Source organism: Mesoplodon densirostris, chromosome 7 (assembly GCF_025265405.1).
Source record: "Mesoplodon densirostris isolate mMesDen1 chromosome 7, mMesDen1 primary haplotype, whole genome shotgun sequence".
Lineage (NCBI taxonomy): Eukaryota > Metazoa > Chordata > Mammalia > Artiodactyla > Ziphiidae > Mesoplodon > Mesoplodon densirostris.
This window is the reverse complement of record NC_082667.1, coordinates 101,955,100-101,970,109: the sequence shown is the minus strand read 5'-3', so window position 1 is coordinate 101,970,109 and position 15,010 is coordinate 101,955,100. Positions and strand designations below refer to the sequence as shown.

The 15,010-nt window shown below is 37.1% G+C and overlaps 1 protein-coding gene across 1 annotated transcript in view; it reads right to left on the bottom strand.

Annotated features, from left to right (window-relative positions):
• DDX10 (DEAD-box helicase 10) overlaps window positions 1-15,010 on the bottom strand; it is a 273,250-nt gene that overhangs the window by 241,620 nt on the left and 16,620 nt on the right. The window contains exons 7-9 of the mRNA XM_060104813.1: window positions 13,980-14,106; window positions 9,440-9,602; window positions 4,422-4,506 (exon numbers count right to left, since the gene is read on the bottom strand). Of these exons, the coding sequence (XP_059960796.1) occupies window positions 4,422-4,506; window positions 9,440-9,602; window positions 13,980-14,106 (375 nt within the window). The remainder of the gene's footprint in view (window positions 1-4,421; window positions 4,507-9,439; window positions 9,603-13,979; window positions 14,107-15,010) is intronic.

Genomic DNA, 15,010 nt, shown 5'->3' with positions numbered 1-15,010 from the left:
TTCAAACACAATCATTGTGATGTTGTACCTCCTCTTCACCTCCAGTCATTAAAACCAATTTAATGCTTACCATGGCATGTTCAACTACGTTAAGATTTTTTTTTTTTTTGCAGTACGCGGGCCTCTCACTGTTGTGGCCTCTCCCGTCGCGGAGCACAGGCTCCGGACGCGCAGGCTCAGCTGCCATGGCTCATGGGCCCAGCCGCTCCGCGGCATGTGGGATCTTCCTGGACCGGGGCATGAACCCGTGTCCCCTGCATCGGCAGGCGGACTCTCAACCACTGCGCCACCAGGGAAGCCCCCTACGTTAAGATTTTTAACAACTTCTCCAGGAACCAAGCACCCTGAAATATTTCCCCTTCTTGAAACTTTCCCTGATACACTGAGATGTCAAATAATCTTCATCTAGGATGAATAATTTTAAAATACTGCTAAATGTAGTCTATAAAGGAATCAGTTTAACCTGTCCATGCCCACACCATTGGCACATCTAAAAAGCCTGTCTGGCCTGGTCCAATACACTAATGAGAGATGATATCCACCAACCTCCCCTATCCAGAGGCCCACAGGGCCATGAAGTGCAAATGTTTGCATAGATACATGTACAAATTCATACATGCTACACATTTACTGAGGAGAATTAAACAGTGGTGAAATATTAATTCCACCAACCACTACTAATGACTTCTCTAAATATCTCACTATGAAAGACAATCCAAACGTGTACCCAACACAAAGACCACTGATGCACCATGTACCTTCTTACAAAATGGAAGACAAAGCTGCTCTTCTACCTATGTCCCATTTACTTAGATCCCACCAGAAACCAAAAGGTTACCATTCTAAAGACAAGTCTGTCTGAATGTACAATGAAATCATACACAGAGCCTAGTTCTAACTCTATTACTTGCTCAAATTATATAATTAATTACAATAAAAAAGACTTTTAAATCCTCTAGTACAATCCTACTGTTAAATAGTTTTATCTTTCACTATTGTACTATTCTCTCCTTTCCTTCTTCATGCTGGTCAAAAGAAATGCTTTTAATTTAAATGAGTACATTTTGATCATAGCCCATGTTTAACAGCCCACAGGGTAAATCTGAATCAATCAAAAAATGTTTAAACATTAAAACAGTTTATGAAAATTAGAAAATTATAGAAAGAAGGAGCTCTATATCTTGTTAGGCTGTAGAACAGGAAAAACCTCCACTTCAACTGAAACAACAACAAAATTGACCAAATACAAACAAAAAAACTTTTTCCCTTTAAAGCCAGCCAAGAACAGTAGATACAAAGAAATTTAAGAGACTCAACTCCAAAGGGAATTTCTAGATAAGCAAAGGATAGAGGACACATTCAAATTTGAGGCCACTGGCTGAAATGGGTGCAGGGCAGGTAGAAAAGCAAGCCTGCTGGCGAGTGACAGACTTTGCTTAGATGAGGATTTTTTTTTTTTTTTAGATTTATTTATTATTTATTTATTTTTGGCTGCATCAGGTCTTTTAGTTGCGACATGCGGAATCTTCATTGAGGCATGTGGGATCTTTCGTTGTGGTACCCGGGCTCTTCGTTGCAGTGCACAGACTCTGTCGCAGTGCGCGGGCTTCTCTCTAGTTGCAGAGTGTGGGTTTTTTCTCTTCTCTAGTTGTGGCGCACAGGCTCCAGGGTGCGTGGGCTCTGTAGTGTGCAGCACGCAGGCTCTCTAGTCGAGGGGCACGCAAGCTCAGCAGTTGTGGCACGTGGGCTTAGTTGCCCCACGGCATGTGGGATCTTACTTCCCTGATCAGGAATCAAACCCGTGCCCCCTGCACTGCAAGGCGAATTCTTTACCACTGGACCACCAAGGAAGTCCCTAGATGAGGATTTAAATCTTGGGTCTTAAAGATCCTGCCATCCTTGGGAACTCATTAAATAGAAGTTGGTGGCTTAATAATCAGAAGTAACTTGGTCCATTTAAACCAACAGTTGGTGTCTCTTCCAGCATTAATGTCTCACTGACATCCATATTATAAATACTCATGCAGTTTTGATGAGAAAGAAAATGTAAAACCAAAGAGATAGTCCATCATAACCAATCACAACCTTATTGTGATTATTATTTAGGTTGTTTCCAGTTTTCTTTTTTAAACAAAATATACTCACATTTGAAGAACCTCATATTTGAATCTATGTGAGGTAAAAATGCCTGTTAATAAGCTCACACCTCAAAAACCTACAGAAATCTCTGAAAGAAAACTTTCCTTTAGTTAGTAGGGGGGTTTATGTGACTCAGAAAGATTATAACCTCTCAGAAGACAAAAATGTCTATTCCTCTTTGCATGTGTAAACCTAAGAGAGTTGCCATGTGTTCTCATGACTGCAACAAAATTAGAGATAGGAGTAAATATCAATCACATTCTACTGAAATTATGCATTTTATTGTCTGTATTCCCTCCAGGTTTCAAGATGAACGAGGTCAGGAATCATGTCTGTTTTGCTCGTTTTACCTCCCACTATGTACAATGCCTGGCACTTAATATGTATTTGTTAAATCCATATAGAACAAATGAATGAGTGAATCCAGATTACTTTCAGCTCTAACGTCTTTATGATTTTCTATTTTATGGTTTTATTATATGAATCTATGGTTCTTTGGTTCAACAATTTTAAGCAAAATGTATTTTAAACATATACCAGAAGTATTCAATAGAACTTTTCACAATGATGGAAATGTTCTATACCTGCTCTGTTCAAGATGTGGTATTAGCAGTTTAAATGTGACTAGTGTGACTGAGAAACTGTATTTTTATTTTAATTTAATTTTACTTAATTGAAATTTAAATAGCCACATGTTGCAAGTGGCTGCAATACTGCATGGCACACAGACCATTCCTTAACTTTAGGGAACAATGTTTTACAGCTGACTAGGGGCTCAGTGTTTGGAGATGCTTATGGAAAGAATCACATTTTACGATATGGACACATAGAACTCTTGTATTTTCTAGTAGTCCCTCCCTCAAAAAAAATTTATCAAGAGTAGATGGGATTTGAGTCTGAGTTAAAATACAGAAAGATATATTATATAGCACATAGTTAACAGAGGAAGAAATATCTTGTATCAGGTTGCCTCCCAAGAACTTGTATCTGCCAATCAAAACTGAACCCAACTGTTTCTCCTCTGTGAAGTTTTCTTCTCTACTTCCGCAGGAGCTCCATAAAACTTCTGTCAATACCTCTAAAACTGTATATGCCTCTACTATAGACTGTTTTCAAGGTACTAGAACGTCCTTAATGGAATGGATATATCTTATATATCTTATTTTATTATCTTATTTTATTATCTATTTAATATCTTATTTTCATGCAGAAGCTCACACAAGGCCTAATCCAGTACCTCACACGTGGTTGGTCTTTCATGAATGGTTACTTAGTGAAAAAGAATGAAATCCAGGGTCAAAAGATCTGAATTCTAGTCCTGTTTCTGCCATATACTTAGTGATTTTACACTTAATTGGTTATTTCCAATTCTTAACCATTACAAATGTCAGTAAGATGAACACCTTTATAGAAACTTTATTAAGATCAATTTCTGGACATGGAATTACTGAAGCAAAAGGAAGAACTCTAAGGCTTTTGGTAAGTACTAACAAATAGTACCCAGAAAGATGCTAACATTTATAATTCTACCTGCAGCACACATCTCCCAACTTCACTGCAACCTCAACAGCAATGACGTAGCATGTTATCCTTTTCATTCATTCATATACCTTCCTATGCCCTTTCCTCCCAAATGACTGACTTTGCTATATTCTTTTCCAAATAGCTCCCTCACATTCATGAGCAAACACAGGATACTTTTACTTGGGGTGGGGGGAGGTGAAAAGGGAGTATTTGGGAGTGGCCTCCAGCAATGCCTCTAATTCCCACACTAGAAAAAAGGAAAAGAGAAATCTATGACTCAAAACCACCTTGTCTCTTGTTAGAACCTATAACAGAGAAGGTAAGAGCACAGATCTAGACTACAGGAGTCAGACTGCCTTGCTTCAAATCCTGGCTCTATGGATTTTCAAACAAAATGTTTAACTGCTCAAAACACTCAAGTTTTGTCATCTGAAAACAGAGATTGAATAAATAGTCTTATACCTCATCAAAGAGATGATGTTCAGTGAGCAGTTCTAATGAAAAGCTTAGTAAGGGAAGAAAGTTAAAACAAAAACACTAAAAGAAGACTTTCATGGATTTTTCTCAGCCCTCATCATCAAGTCTCGGCCATAATGACTTAGCAAGAGCTGTCCACCTGCTAGCAACCAATGTCACAAAAATGTCAAACCAGCAGTCACTTACCTGAATTCCTCCATCCTTTGTTTGTACACAGTTCAGAAAGCACGCTTTTTTGCTTAGATAAAACCAAAAGCAAAGAAATGGGCCGGCACACCTACCTGGCAGTTCTACCTGCTCTGTGAATATATGTGTTGGCATCCTCTGGACAGTCAAACTGAAGAACCCAATTCACAGCTGGGAAATCTGTACAGAAGGAATATCAAGTTGAAAAACCAGTTCCAAGACCTTCCTGCTGCACTATTTTTATTTTATAATATTGCTTGCCAGGGCTTTCCATCACATCAAACTGATAGATATCATCTGTGGACACTATTAAAAATAAAATTAATTGCATGAACCGAGAGATAATAAACACTTCTCTTCTTTGACAAACTGAACTAAAATTAATGACAGTGTTTGAATGTGAAGATTATTTTGTATCTGACAGAGGAGACAGACTGCTTTGTGTCAAATAATGAAATATCCTGATAGTTAATAACCTAAAAGAACCACTTCTCATGAGCTCCCAGTGAACTATGAAACTGGCTTATAAATTTTAATGAAAATTTACTTTTCCTGCTATTTCCATCTCCATTCAAATTAATGATGTCTTTTTAAATCCCTCTCCCCATTTCCTAGCAATAATTACTTCATATTTATTTCTGGCTGCAAAAGTTTCCATTCATTCCCAGAGATCCTGGTCTCAACAACTTAAGAAAACTACCTTTAGTCATTTACGGATTTTGCCATAAGGATTTCAGATCAATGTCTAGCACAGAGAAAAAAGCTAAGGGAGGGAGGAAGGGAGGAAGGAAGGAAAAAGAAAAAGAGAAAGAAAAAGAAAAAGAGAAAGATTTGGGAAGATAATGATACCTATGGATACCTATGAGCATAAAAACTATGACCAAGTTATACAAGCTATTCAAAAGGGTTGAATCTATTTAAATGGGCATAACCCAAGAAAAACAGAAAAAAGATATTTAGAACAATTCTCTCCCTTGGGACTTGAAGTAACCAGGTACCTCAGAAGGCAAGGATGTATTTCAGGGTTGTAAAAAGGAAGATAGGTTGAAAGTAGCACTCAGATCCTCAGGTTCCTTCCGGGATCCTATACACTGGGTCTCCTGAAGAAAAGTGAAAGTCTTATTCTCGAGAAAGGCTTCAAGCCAAGACACCAGAGAGAGTGGAAAAAAGAGGCACCAGAGCCACAGTGAAAACACGGGTACTGAGTGTAAGTCTGAATGCTGACTGGGAGCCCTCTATGTCTACTTCCTTGCTAGGCTTCTAGAGAGCCAGCAGCAAGCTTAATCCTTCTGCTCAAGAGGCTGAAGTATTCTTATCTGGAGAGACTGAATGTTCAAAAAGAATATACTTTGACATCTTGGTCCTCCACAAGATGACCAACTCCGTCTAAATCCCCTCGCAATGAAGGCCGTTAGTCAACAAGCCTCATCCACATACAAATCACTTCAAATAAGCTTCTTGATGCCTCACTGTTACATATAATAAAAGACAGTCAACTGCAGACAATCGGGAAAAGTCTCAAAAATGAAAAGACAGATAAAAGAGTAAAAATGAAACTCAACAGAAACAATGTGAAGAAAACTTTAACCTAATATCTTCAGAGAGCTAAAACACTGCATTCATCAAATAAGAGTAAGAGGCTATAAAAAATGAACTCTTGGTACTTCATTAAAATTTTAATCAGAAAAGCTGAAATATAAAATCAAGAAATCCCCCAGAAATAACAAGAAAAAGACAATGAAATGGCAACAGAAGAAACAGGAAAACTAGAGGATTGATCAAAGAGGTCAAATACTCTTCCAGAAAGAGAAAATAAGGGGGGAATGGGAAAATGTTATAAAAAAGGTATGAGAAAGGAAACAAGCTAAGTACACAAATTCCCCATTAGTAAGCAGTAATTACATACTCAAAACAAATACTGAATATTTATTTAATCAAATCACCAAAGAAACAATTTATAAGTATATTTCCTGCAACTGAAAGACATGAGTCCCTATTGTATGCTGCTCAATACTGAAGGTATTCAAGTTTAAAATTTAATAGAATTAATAACTCAATCTTTCCTCATTGCACTGGACACATTTTAAGTGGTCAATTGTCACGTGTAGCTAGTAGCTATAGTATTAGACAGTGCAGACATAGAACATTTCAGTGATCAAACAAAATTCTATTGAACATTGCTGGTCTAGATTGAAAAAATATACTGAATACGCCTATACAACAAATGGGACCTCACACTAAGGCACATTATCATAAAATTTCAGGACTCCATAGATAAATAGAAAATACTAAGAACAGCCAGAAAAAGAAAAGGGGGCTACAAAAAACAGAATTAGAAAGGCAAAGGTCTTTTCAACATAATACTGACTACTGTAAGACAATGGAGCACTATCTGCAAAGTTCTAAGAGAAAATTATTTCAACCTAGATTTCTATTCTCAGTACAACTATCATTCAAGAATAGGACATTATCAGATATGCAACAATTCAAAAAATGTACCTCCCATGCACTCTTACTTAGGAAGCTATTAAAGAATGAGCTTTAGTTTAAAAGACAATAATAATAATAAATCAAGAAAGAGGAAGGGGACTTCCCTGGTGGCGCAGCGGTTAAGAATATGCCTGCCAAAGCAGGGGACAAGGGTTCAATCCCTGGTCTGAGAAGATCCCACATGCTGCAGAGCAACTAAGCCCACGAGCCACAACTACTGAAGCCTGTGTGCCTAGAGCCTGTGCTCCGCAACAAGAGATGCCACCACAGTGAGAAGCCCGTGCACTGCAACGAAAAGTAGCCCTCATTTGCCACAACTAGAGAAAGCCCACGTGCAGCAATGAAGACCCAAATGAAAAGTCTCACGATGACAAACGTGCATCAGGCTTATGGAGCAACCAGTCCAGATTAGAGCTGAAGACTTTTAAAAGGCTGCAACAAGGAGATCCCAAGGGAAAAAGAAACAGACTGTGTTTGAACTATTAGGAAACTAGGAATGTGACATCTGCTGGAATATCTGAGGAAAGTTAGAACAGGAAACACAAAACTAATTTTAACTCAATCATTAACTTGATATAAGAAATGTACTTAGAAATATGAAGCTAAATACCAAGAGAAATAATGGCTTCTGGAGAGTAAGGAGGGGTAAAGTACGGCTTGCTATGTCTCATAACTCACTTTTACCCATATTGCATATTATTCATTAAGAAATAAAACTGAGAAAAATTAAGAATAAAGTTTAAAAAAGATACTAGTGTACTCTAAAGAAATTCCTGGACATACTATGAGATACACTACATAAATACACTGGAACTTTATACATTAACATGGAAAGCCTTGGAAAGCAAGTCATAGACTGGTATGTATAATATTATTTTATACACTTCATAAACACATAATACTATATATTGCTCATGAATACATTCATATAAGCTTTTTAAAATAAACTAGAAGAGATTCTTGACATTTTTTGTGCCATAGTTAAAACCTATGAACCCCTTCTCAGAATATTTTTTAAACACATTAAGTAAAACATATAGGAGTATAAGAGAAAGCAATTATAATGAAATAAACATTTTTATTGAATTTTTTATATAGCAATGTATATGCTTATTTACTAACATATTAAATAACACAACCTAGCTGTGTATCTAATAACTACCATAATATCAAAATAGTACTAAGTGTAAACAATATTCCAAGATATCTACAGAAACTGTAATGTGAAATGATACTATCTATGATTTTCAATTGATGCCAAAGTTACAGGTACTACCACAATAGTTCGCTGCTTACATTTATAATTGAAGGAAATGCTAAATCTCAGTTAAAGGTTACTGAATATATGCAATTTTTTCCCCATCTAAGTTCACAGACACCCTGAATTCTATCACAGACAAGAAGTGAAGAGCCTTCAATTAAAAGGTTACCTACCAACTATATGACAGTAAATATGTCTAGGGAAAGGAGAAGAGGGAAAACAGTGAGACTGGGAAAGGGTACAAAAAGGATTTCAACTACATCTACTAAATATTTGGTTTCTTTAACAAACTGCAAGGAAAATATGACAAAACAGTAATATCTGTTCATTCTGATATATCAATATACAGAATACATGTTATATATGCAATATAATTAATTGCTTATTTTGACCTAAACTATTTTAGGTTCAAAAATCGGGAGGGGAAGGGTGGAATCAGAGTGTAATATAAGTAGATGCAAACATAACTAAAATGTTTCAAAACGGTACATTCAAAACAGTGATGAGGAGCAGGGGGTGGGGCAGGGTAGTTGGAATGAGTTATTGTGGAGCTGGAGAAAATAGCCTAGAGAGTTTTAAAAATATGCATACTTAACTACTGCTGCCAGTCACGTGGGAATGAACTTTATGATGACTGAGATATGCTTTAAAATACTCCCAGAGGGATGAAAGACGGGGAGCTAAGTGGGTGGTCATGAGAAAGATAACTGTTCAAACTGGGTAATATGCATATGAGGGTACTTTAGACTCAATCTCTGTGTATGTTTAAAATTTACCATAATAATTAATGCAATAAAATTAGGTGTTTGAAGAATTCAAATTACCACTTATTTATCCTTATCTTTTCTTCTTGCCTCTGAACTAGTTATCCTCTAATTACTTCCATACCCCATCCCATCCCCACAAAGCCATCAGTTGTATGATATTATAATGGCTTTTTGAACGTTTAAACACATTAAATGTAATGATTTTAAAATAAAAATTAGAATGGTTGGAGAAAAGATGTACTTCACTGATTTTTCTTGTTAAGTAAGTTATAGTATTTGTCAAAGTTTCCAATTTTCAAAGAAACAGTTTTTTTTCACATCTTTAAATTTTTAATTCTCCTTTGATCCTGTAGGCTCCTCGGATTCTATGATGTCATTATTATCATGAAACAATAAGAGCACAAAAAGATGAAGACATTACAAAAATTTTCACTGACATATCCTTAGTGTTAGTCATCCCAGTTATCAATTTACTTAATTTTCTTTTATAAAATAAGAAAGCCCAATTATTTGAGTCAAACTATTTGAATTACTGGAATACCCCCATTTATAAGCCCATGATTACAGAACATTTTCTCAAAAGAAGTTTTCTTACCCAGTCCCCTGGCTGCAAGATCAGTAGCAAAGAGTACTGCAGCTCTCTTGCCAACAAATTCATTATAGACTTCCATTCTTCTCATCTGCTGCTGTCGACCATGCAGGGCAAGGATAGAAATGCCAGGACGCAGCCGGCAGAATACTTGGTACAGATACTGAACCTAGGCATTTACAGAAAAATGATTTTGGTAGTACTTCTGGGTAGCAGCAGGAAGTAAGCTTGCAAGATGAACAGAAAAATGCTTTACAGAGGACAGGTTCATCAATTAAAGTACAGAGCACAGAAAGGGAAATGTAGTCTAGAGCTGTGGTCTTCAAACAAAGCTGTGGTCTTTCAACATTTTGGCTCACATTATTTCCTAAAAGAATTTTGAAAAAAATATGCCCTCCTTACATTTTTAAGTTAGTATCTGACATTTTTCCAAATTTAAGTGGTTGCAAAGAATGTAATTTCTGGTATATTTAAATATATTTTAAAATAAAGACTTACCTCTTATAAATGTATCCAACTGATTCTAAATAGCACAGCAATATGATATCCACCACCAGTTATTTAAAAATATATAAAAATAATGGGGAAGGCTACGCATGTGCTGGGCAGGACCCCTCAATTCTGCTGAGAACCTAAGACTGCTCTAAAACAAAGTCTTTAAAAAAGGAAGATTACTAACAAAATGTGAGGAACCTCTTCCTTAACAGAAAAATTTTACATCATTTCTTTTCTTCCTTGAATTAATATTTCTATTTCCTGACCTCACAGAATTTTATCTTGTTTTATGCTCAAAAGTCTCTTATTGATCACTTTATCACAATTTGTGATTGTCTACAACAAAACTATGTATATGCAAGTTTTAATTTTAATTTCCTATAGCCGTAAAGCTGCATTAAAAGTTCTCAGACTCAGCTACTATTACAATTATTAGTACAGAACTGGCCGAAACAAAAAAATGTTAAAATTTGATTAAAAAAACTGTTAAACATAAAAAATAAAATTCTACTATAAATATCTCTCTTAATATATGAGACTAGTAGAGCTGTTGCTTTAGTTTTATTTTTCTTTAGTTTACGTACTTATAAATGAATACCACTGGTTGCTATGCTGAGGCAGAGTACAGCATCATTTTATTCCTATTTCTCTAACACAGGTGTTAAGAAAATCTCTTCATGAAAATATAGAAAATGGACTGGAAGGGACCTTAACTTTTTGAACTCCTATAAAATATGTCAAAAACATGATGATAGATTACAAATAATTTTATCTATCAGCTAATAACTCCATTAAGTCTTCCTTCAGATTTTGTTGAAAGTAAAGAATGGGAAACCACCTAAATTGCAAAATGACTTGTTACTCCAAAATTAAAGTTATTCACTTTCTAAAACAATATTCTAGTGCTAGGAAGGTTCTCTGATCCTGAGACAATGCACCAGTAACACTAGGGATAGAGGGACTCTTGCCTTTCCTTTGTAAAGTTTTTAAAAGGGTTAATATGAAAGCGGAGATGAGAAAGGAGAGCCCACAGACCAGACCACAGAAGTACTCTCAGGCAACCCAATCTCAGAAAAGCATATATGGAAATTGAAGAACTATTAAAATGGAAGATCAACCAAGAGGCTAAGAGAAAGTTAAACACGGTTTAAACTGCACTGTAGCATCATGGGTGGTGAGAAGTGGTAAAACTAATGAGAACTGTCAACAGATTGAATATGCGTTGAAGACAAGCAAGAATTAAGGATTCGGTCATTTAATGAGATGGGGAAGAGTTAGAGGGAGAAGAACTTAGGGATAGGAAATCTTAAAACTGCTTTTCCTATGTTAAATTTAAGATGCCCTCTAGACACCCAACTGGAAGTATCTAGTAGTCAAGTGGATAAACAAGTCTGGGGCTCAGAAAAGAAGTCAGGGCTTAGGATATAGATTTGGCAGTTGTTAGAATACAGATGGCATTTAAAGCCATGGAACTAAAGAGGTATAGAAAGAATATAGCTCGAGAAAGGGCAGAGTATACTTCGCCCACTGTGAAGAGGAAAAGCAGAGTATTACAGAGTAAAAACCTTAAACATTAACTCTTAAAATTATTTCCTTTTACACAGATACGAAAAGCTGAGATTAGAGACAGCTTGGTCCTCTAGTCTATGTGGAGCCTCAGGGAAATGCCAGGACTCCAGAGAATAAATGGCTTCACGGAATGCCTAGACCTTCACTATCGGTCCTGGTCAGCTTCACTGACTCCCTGCACCCAGCCTGACCACAGAAAGGTCCCCTTAAGACTGGGGACCTGATGTGGAACACATGCAACCAAGTGACACCTGAGAAGCTTATCCAAGACCTAAGAGAGGAAAAAGACTGACAGAGAGAAGGACTTTCTGCCTGGCCTGAGATGACATTGCCTAAAATAAAGATTATCTCAAGCCTTAGGAGGTGTTATGCACTGTGTCCCATCACATTCTATATGTTGAAATCCTAACCCCAGCACTTCAGAATGTGGCTGTATTTGGAAATGGGGTCTTTGAAGAGGTAATTAAGGTTAAACGAGGTCATATGGGTGGACCCTAATTCAATATGAATGATGTCCTTATAAGAAGAGGGTATTTGGGCACAGACAGGAACAGAGGGAAGCCATGGCAGGACACAGGGAGAACAAACCATCTACAAGGCAAGGAGAGAGGCTTCAGAGGGAACTGACTCTCTGTACTTTGCTATGGTGGCCCTAGCATGCTAACACTGCGGGGAGAAATACAGCTGTATTTCATGCCCCTCTGTGTTTGAGGATGAAGCTTTGTACTTTCTACAAAAAGCAGCAGGAGGAGAAAGAAAAGGAGGACAATGAGAACAATTATCATTCACTGAGCTCTTAATCTATCCTGGGGCATGTGTAAGCCCTTTCTATGTGTATTGCTTTTCTGTCACTGTCTAATGAATTATCACAAACATGGTGACTTCCAGCTCCCATTCATGATCCCCCAGTTTCTGTAGATCAGGAATCTGGGCACAGTGGAAGTAAGTTCCCCGCTCAGGGTCTCACAGGCTGAAATCAAAGCGTCAGTGGGCTGAGGTCTCATCTGAGGCTTGCGGTTCTCTTCCAAGTTCATGTAGTTGTTGGAAGAGGGCAGTCTGTTGCCTCTGTATCATCAAAGTCCTTGCTCTCTTGTGTTCTGTCAGCCAGGGACCATGTTCAGCTGACAGAGCCCCACTCTCAGATCCTTGCCCGGGAGCCCTCCCTAAGACTGTCCATAATGTATCTGCTTTCTTCAAGGCCCACAGAAGAGTGTCTGCTGCTCACCTGATCAGGTCAGGCCTCCCTAAGATACCTCTTTTTTTTTTTTTTTTTTTTTTGCGGTACACGGACCTCTCTGTTGTGGCCTCTCCCACTGCAGAGCACAGGCTCCGGACGCGCAGGCTCAGCAGCCATGGCTCACGGGCCCAGCCGCTCCGCAGCATGTGGGATTCTCCCGGACTGGGGCACGAACCCGCGTCCCCTGCATCGGCAGGCGGACTCTCAACCACTGTGCCACCAGGGAAGCCCCAGATACCTCTCTTTTGATTAAAGAGATTTTGATTGAAGAGATTAAAGAGATTTTGATTATCTCTTTCTTTAGAAGATATAAAATTCTAAAAATCTAAAAGAAGTCCTAAAAAATCTGAAGTCATTCTTTACATGGAAAAATAATGAGGTTCTGTGCTTTCCCCAAAAAACAGACCACTACTTATCTTCCCCATAAACTGGATGAAAACTCACTGCATATTTATCATGCTAAGCTATTGGCAAAAGCTATAAATCTAGAATCAACCTACCATATACCAACAACTATATGTCATCAGGAAATCTGAAATATAGTAGAAGAAAAGTGACACACAAAATCAACCACAGTTTCTTCTCTTTAAGGGAAAAGACCAAGTTTTCTTATACATCACTAAATCCCTTACTTATAAGCATATGACTAGTGTTTAAGAAATGCTGATAAACTAAATAAAGATATAAACAAAACACTACAGAATGATAGAGGAAGGTGCAGTTCATTGTCACAAGGGGGTTGGGGAGTGTCAGAAAAGGACTTTCAGGTATAACATTTGAGCTTAATCTTAAAGGATATTAAGTGTTCCTCCAGAATTAGGATGGAGGGATGCAGGGAGATCAGCATGAACAAAGATACGGAGGCATGGAAATAAATGGCATATTCAGTTCGGTATTCACGGAGGGTAAGGTAGACATGAGGTTATAAAGACCTCTAGGTTAGTCTAGCCATTCAATTGTTGGTTCTACCAATATTTACTGAGGACTACTATATTCTAAGTATTGTGCTAGGTGCTAACAATACTGAAGTAAAAACGGACAGTTCCTGCCCTTCCTTATTGAGCTTACAGTCTCATCCATGGGCTCCTTTAAAAATGAAGACACCAAGATTTTCATTACTACAAATCCCTCCACATTTAGCACTGTATTTATTAAAATAGACAAATAGCATTTTCTAACAGAAATTTGATATTTTAAAAGGGACAATTCAACACGAATAACTTAAGAAAAATAAACACTAGGTACCTCTTTACAACTGGAGAAAAATACAATACTTTTCTTCTTCAGGTGGCTTCTCAAAAAGGAATACAGCACACTTATTTTTTGCTGCAGCTCACAGACTATGTAGTTCTGTTCCAAAGTGGCAGGGGTGCTTATGGAAATAAGAGGGAAAATGTTAAAAATATACCGTGTTGGTAACTTTGAAATCCAGACCAAAAAACAAAACAAATGTTAACAGTGGCATGCCTCTCAAGCAAATTTTTCAGACACAAACACATACATACATACCCCCAAAAACAACCTCTCTACTGTCCCTTAGGAAATGAATACAACACATGACCAAAATACATACAAGATACCTTATAGATTATGTATCAAAAATATACATGCAAACAGGGGTCACCTCTGCAAGAGTAGGGTCAAGGATCAACTTAAGGGTATGACGGAACTTGCTGGGCACATGGTACTGTTCTACTTCTTAGCAGGGCCTTGGGTTACAGAGACATACACATTTATCAAAACTCAGTAAATGTACTCTTAATTTGTTCATTTGTTCGCATTGTATGTAAATCTTACATCAAAAAAGAAAATCTCTATAAAAATACTGAACTCTAGTTAGTGATATGTGTACTGAAATATTTAGGGGAAGTGTACAGATGTCTGCAAATTACTTTGAAATGCATCAAAAATAAGATTGACTGATATACAGAGGGATGGGTATAGGGGTTTCACTGCAAAATTCCTTCAATTGTGCTGAGTGTTTGAAATTTCTCATAATAAAAATGTTGGAGAGAAACATACATGCATTTACTCTTTGAACTAATAAACCTACTTTAAGGATTCTGTTCCAAAAAATAATCTGGTAAAAACACAAAAAGATACAGTATTATTTACAAAGAAAAAAAAAAAGATGGAAATCAACCCATATGTAGTAGAAAACTTGTGTAATGAACTATTGTACACAATAATGTATCATGCAACTGCAAAAAAAGGAATGAGGAATATATATAGTGCTATGGTGTGATCTCTAGGGCATATTGTTAAGTAAAAGAAGC